The 6,440-nt window shown below is 34.0% G+C and overlaps 1 protein-coding gene across 1 annotated transcript; it reads right to left on the minus strand.

Annotated features, from left to right (window-relative positions):
- Positions 1-507: 507 nt before the first annotated feature.
- On the minus strand, positions 508-4,274 carry LOC130640802 (uncharacterized). The gene is made up of 2 exons (XM_057447361.1): positions 2,743-4,274; positions 508-2,527 (listed from the first exon to the last, which is right to left on the minus strand). The coding sequence occupies exons 1-2, from the start codon at positions 3,024-3,026 to the stop codon at positions 1,183-1,185; spliced, it is 1,629 nt and encodes a 542-aa protein (XP_057303344.1). The 5' UTR covers positions 3,027-4,274; the 3' UTR covers positions 508-1,182.
- Positions 4,275-6,440: the final 2,166 nt, after the last annotated feature.

The raw sequence follows: 6,440 nt of genomic DNA on the forward strand, positions 1-6,440 counted from the left end.
GAATGTTTCCATGTCTCAAATGAAAGCTATATTGAAGAGCAATGGATTGAACAGAAAAAGAAATGTGTCTGAAAACATTCTAAAGGGTGTCATTGAAAATGAATTGCAAACATCATTGTCTAAAGTTGGATACCGTCAAATGACCGAAAATGTCTGCATGAAATATGGATTTTGTGTGTCAAAAGAAGATGTACGTCGGGCTATTAAAGAAGTTGACCCGGAAGTCGTGGAGAGTCGAAAATATAATACAATCAAAAGAAGAACATACTGGTCTCTTGGTCCCGGCGATGTATACCATCTGGACGGAAATGATAAGTTGAAGAGATGGGGGTTTTGCATTCACGGATGTGTGGATGGATTCAGCAGGAAGTTTTTGTGGCTGGTCGTTGCGTCTTCAAATAATGACCCGCTAATTATTGGTAATTATTATCTGCAATGTATCAGCCACTATAAGTTTTGTCCTCGATTACTGCGAATGGATAGGGGAAGAGAAAACATATACAGGGTTCCCACAGAAATTTTCTAAAACTTTTCCCTGAGCTTTCAAGAAAAGCATATAAAATTCCCTGGACATGACCCTTGAAAAGTATATTATTTTCCCTGGGTCACATAAAAAAACATATTGTTTTCCCTGGGTCTCCAAGGTAATAAACATTAAGCATACTAAGTTCAATTCCTGGTTCCCCAAGTAAAAAACAGCAGGCATTAGATATTACTAAATAGCGTCTAAAAAACTAGGGTCATTAAATAGAAACATAAATATTAGACAGTGGGAGAAATTGAAACTGAAATTGAAACATTTGGGTGTATATTATCCAGCATTTGAATACAGGTGTGTATGTAAACTTCAGCAAAAGAAGATTTATGTACTTCTGAACACTGCTAACTGCCAGAAACTGTTATTCCATTTAGCTTGATATTAGTCTGAAGTTAACTACTGCAGAACAGTTTCAAGCCCAGAAAGTGGAACATTGACTTAAGACAGGTTAGTGGGTAGCCAGGCCCATCTAATAAGGTAAATGGTGCTGGTTAAAAACGTATCTTGAGAAGTTTGACTTCAGTCCAAAATAAAACAAAACAAAATGGGTTACAGTCAAACAAAAACTAAAGATCTATCCAGAAGACAAAATCAGTCCAACACAAAAACAAACAAAATAGAAACAGCCAGTTGTTTAGTCGTTTTTATTTACAAACTTTCCTCCTCTTTTCCTCTAAAACCAAGAGTGCTTCATCTAAGCTTTTTACTTGAGTTTTCAACTCAACACTTCTTCTTTTCAATGCATTTGCCTTGGTTACAAGTGACACAACGTTATCTTTATCTTTTTCAGCTTTCTCTACTGATGAAACGAATTCTTTGTCTAATGCTTCACATGTCTTCTGCAAATCATCACGTTTAGCTTTTGTGTCTCTTATTTCATCATTTAATATGCGCTTTTGATTCTCATCTCTTTCATTGCGTTTTTTCTGTCTCTGTAGTTCTAAACTGTCTTCATACTTTTGTCTTGCAGAAGCTACAGATCGAAGCAGCTTGTTAGTTACCTGAATACTATCAGGTTTTAAACCATTAGCAATCATATGATCACTCACAACCTTTTTAGCTACGATAGATTCTTCTTTCATGTTTTGTCTGAGGACAGAGTTGTTAATACTAAAACTTCTTTCAACTGATGCTTGACCGTGACTTAATGTTAAGACTAATTTGATAAGAAAAGAAAGTTCCTTGAAACTTTTTACGCCAACATCACCAAAATAAAATTCATCTAAGTCTTCTTGAAACCTATCAAAACTCTGAAATTTATCAATGTGAAGTTTCAAATTGTGATCGGAAAACTCATTAAATTCTTCAGTGATTTTGTCACATTGAAAAGATGTTAAAACTCTAAGCTTCACCAGATATGTTAACATGCTTCTCAGTTTGGTTTGCAAAACAGAGGAGCTTTCAGTAACCATTACCTTGGGATCAAATATAGTGGAATTTTTAACAACATTTTTTGACAACGGACTCTTGTCGAATAACTTCTTAACAATAGATCTAACAAATATAACAGCATCAGTAAAGAACTTAGCCACCTGTGCATTAGTTATTAGATCTTTTCTTTTTAATTCGTTTATTTCAAATCTAGTAGCAAAGCCTAAATTATAATTCTTTGGTTTCATAAGCACTGAATTATAATTCAAATTGACAGCTTTTAAATCACTTATTGATTCACATTTTGTTAACACATCAGGCTTAACAATCAATCTCATTAAATTCTTTAAAAGCTTGGTCAAGTCTTGATACATATAAGGAACCATTGGTTTGTCCGTTTGGTACATTACCAAAAATGGTTGCAAAATTCCAGCTAGGAAACTGAAAAACTTCAATTTCGCAGGTGTGAGCAGGTCTTTAGCAGCATCTTTCACATAACCATAGCTCTTAGAAGCAGGTCGTTTTGATTTCGGAAGACCTTCCCAAAACTTTACGATTTTCACAATATTTTCCCAAATTTCAATGAGACGCTCTGCTACAACTTTGTCTTCCACCCACCTGAAAATGAAAACATATAACCTACATTACTACTAAACTTTTCAACATATAGACATATTACAGTACAATTTACATATTTCTCAATAAATTAGCTTTTTTCTAATACCACATACTGCAATTTAAATTCAGGTGACCATTATAATTTATTATTAATGCACATGAATTAAAAATGACACACTTTGTCTTTCTACCACCAAGAGAGTAGCTTACTATACCGTGTAGCACAAAAATTTAGCGGATAAACATTAGATGATGTCACACTTTCATAATCATCTCTTCTGGCTGGTGTGTCGTGCAATATTTGGTAAGAACCATGGAGTATTTTCTTAATGTTCCATTCAGTAGAAACTGCAGCATTTTTGAAAGCACCATGAATAGTGTGAAGACCACAGCTACCTATGTCAATGAGTTGATGTTGTTCATTGTCAAGACGGTCTTTCTGGACTTTTTCCAAAAATTTGAAGTTAACGCTAGGTCCATCCATGGATACTTGAAACATTTTGTTTGGATCTAATTTCCCAAGCGTCTTCGTGAAATGGCTGAACAAATCTTGCAGCACTATGTCCAAGAAAGCTTGAGTCTAAGTAACGGATTTTAACTTTGTCATCAACAGGGTCAAAAAATCTTACTAGTACATCCATTTCACAGTTCTGAGTTACAGTATTCAAACTTTCGTCAAAAGAGACAACATAACATTCAACTTTTTTCAATGAATCATACAAGATGTCTCTAAAGTATGGGGCAATTACAAAGTTGATGATATAATGGACTTTGGTAGGCCCAAGTTCAAATGACTGAGCAATTTTGCTGTCTGGGAACATGCATCTAAATGTTTGACCAAGGTTAGTACAAGAATTGTTAGAAAAGCCGTTAACAACTACTTTTAAGGCCCAAATTATTTCAGATTTCTGCTTTTGACTGTCTTTTAATAGCAACTCAAGTGAAGTTTCTTCTGTGGCTTTAGTCTTATGAACTGACTGAATTTGACTAGATGTAGAACCACTAGATGTAGAGGTAGAATCACTAGATGTACTTGGCTCTTCAATACTAATAGGCTGTTCGCTTCTATTACTAATAGTTTTTGCTTTAAAGAACATTTGCCTTCGGTCTACATGCATTTTATGAGTTTTACCACTTGTATGACTAACTAAGGCTTGACGACCCATATTTGACAACTTGATCGTCTTATGACAAACTTTACATCGAGCCTCTGTGTTATCTTTGGTTTTTACAATCCACTCCTTAAAGTCTGGATCATCCAGCCAATCCTTTGAGAAATAGGTTTGATCTTTCATATTTTATTTTAATACACTAGAAAACAACAGAACTAAAAACTTACAAAAAATAAGAACAGAACACCATAGATTACAACAAACTGCATTACACAAGTACCAATCGCTAAACTTTTATCACTTTTTAAAATCACATGCAAGCTACAGAATAAAAAACTACATTAACAATTTGTTTATATTATAAAGAGTGTCGCCAGAAGAAAAGAGATGCTGTATCTATATAAACAAAATTAAAAGTTGCATAAATCTGTTTGGTTGAACACTATGGCTACCATTAATCATGCTGAAAAGCTAACAATGAAATAATAGTAACACAACTTCAGTTCAACTTGCTACCAAATTTTTTTTTCCCTGAGTCTCTTGCAAATGCCATATATTTTCCCTGGGTCAAAATTTTTTCCAGGTGCGTTTCCAGGTTTTCCCTGAGTTTTTCAAAAAGTGGTATATTTTCCAGGTTTTCCAGGTTTTCCAGGGTCTGTGGGAACCCTGATATATTGTGAAGATTTACAAGTTTTCTTTACTGGCTCCACTGAGAGTTTTTTATACGCAAACTCAACAAGAGATCAACGTATCGAAGCATATTGGTCGCGCCTTAAAAAGTTTCGCACAAGCTGGTGGGTTGAATTTTTCCAATCTATGGTCAGTCGCAACATTTATAAGCCGCAATTGGATACTCATCAAGAATGCCTTCTTTTCTGTTTTTTGCCTTTTATACAAAAGGAGTTGAATGAATTCGCGCACACATGGAACTTGCGCACAATTCGACAATCAGCAAACACTCCTGGAGGAAAACCTGATATGCTTTTCCATGTTCTTGAAACTGTTGGCTTCGAGAAAAAAGGTGTTGATATCGATGAAAGAGACTTGCAGATTGCGAATAACTTATTACGCATTGAACATCCCCCGGTTCATCGCAATAAAGATATACACGAACTATTGATTTGTTACGTACAAATAAACAGCATAAAAATCGCTAAGGACGCAGAAGGTGGATTAGATATGTACATAGAGTTGTTGGACTTATTATCACGTGATGGATTTTTAATATAAAACATTCAAGTATTGGGATTTAGAGATAAACAAACTAATGTTTAACGTTTTTTGAGTTTTGCTTTTGTTAACAAAATATATAAGGTGTATTTACAGCATAAAAAATATTAACAACTTTTCAACAGGAAGACAAAAAGTCACAACAAGATGTTTATGCAAATGAGCAAAATTATAAAAGTCTAAGCTTCATGCTTTATGAGATTTTTTTGTAAAACTGGGATAAAAAATATTTATCGTAAAGCCCACAAAAAACAAAAAAACAAAACGAACTCATATACACGTTTTTTTTATAAGAACAAAGTATTCAAATTTAAAAAGTTAAGAACGTTTGAAGGTCTTTCTTCAAGTTGAGTGTTCTTATACAAAAAACGTGTATGTAACATAAGGGTATGCAACCAAAATTTAAAAAACCTTTTATACACAGTAACTAAAAGACTATATCCAAGTAATATATTTCGAAAAACAACCTTGAACTATTCATTTCAATTAAATCTCTCCAAAACCACTACAAAATTTTATTGCAGTTTTCATTGCCTGTCCAACATTTTTTACTGGTAAGACAACAGTCCTTGAACAGGTTGACACCTTAGGAAGCACAATGTCCTCTTCAAAATTTATATCTAAAGGGTCATCCAATCCATGAGGTGGGATACAGTCAAATCCAGTAAAGAAAAACAATATATCTTCTAGAGATATACCAACATGATCACCGTTTGCAACTTCAGCAAGATAAATTTCAAATTCACAAATTGCTGATTCAACCAAAGATCGTTTGTTAGATCCAAGTATACCATCACGATTAATTTTTAGTAATGCAACAAACTCATTTAAAGTTATTGATTTATTGTTTACTTGGAGGTACTTTCTCATAAAAACGACATTGTCTGGTTCACCTAAGGCTGAGTCGATGCTCATCAAACCTTTTCGAAAGTGCTCAAGAGCATGGTATCTGCTAAATATAACATAATTTTTTGCAAACATCATTTAACCTTTTCTTTATCGCCAGATGGCAAAATGTTATTATCCAGCATTTCATCAAAATTCCCTTCTTCAATTTGTTGAAGTTTCGCTTGAAGTTCAGCATCATCAACATTTATAACATCATTAGATTCTTTCGAATATAACGCATCAACAACACAAAAATGTAAACATTCTGGTCCTCTAGCAGAGTTCAAAATTGATAAACCTGTCAGTTGACCCAATTTGTAATATGTTTTCATTTCCAAATCCTGTGGAGCAGCCTTAAAGCACAGGGCAGATGTTGATCCAAAAAATAGACCTGGCACAAGGTTAAAGTACTTCATGCACAAAGTTAAAAATTCTTTATAAGGACCTCCAGCATCAGCAGCTGCTTCGCCAGCAAATCGTATAATAAAATCATGCTTTTCTGCATCAAATGATTGTTTTAATAGTATGTTCCAGAATTTATTCTGATCTCTTTGAACAATAATGTGGCGTGGAGACATTTGGATCAACCGTTTAAATTTAAACCGTTCCAACGCACACTTCAAAAAATCCATTTCACTTACATCTTTCTCTTCAACATTGTTTTGATTTAATTCAAAATCAGC

The sequence above is a fragment of the Hydractinia symbiolongicarpus genome, chromosome 4 (genome assembly GCF_029227915.1).
Source record: "Hydractinia symbiolongicarpus strain clone_291-10 chromosome 4, HSymV2.1, whole genome shotgun sequence".
Lineage (NCBI taxonomy): Eukaryota > Metazoa > Cnidaria > Hydrozoa > Anthoathecata > Hydractiniidae > Hydractinia > Hydractinia symbiolongicarpus.

Excerpts from the sequence above, each read along its gene's own strand:
- LOC130640802 (XM_057447361.1), bottom strand. The coding sequence starts at position 3,026 with ATGTTTCAAGTATCCATGGATGGACCTAGCGTTAACTTCAAATTTTTG. Across the intron at positions 2,528-2,742 it reads CTAAATTTTTGTGCTACACG|GTGGGTGGAAGACAAAGTTG; the intron begins GTATAGTAAGCT and ends TTTCATTTTCAG.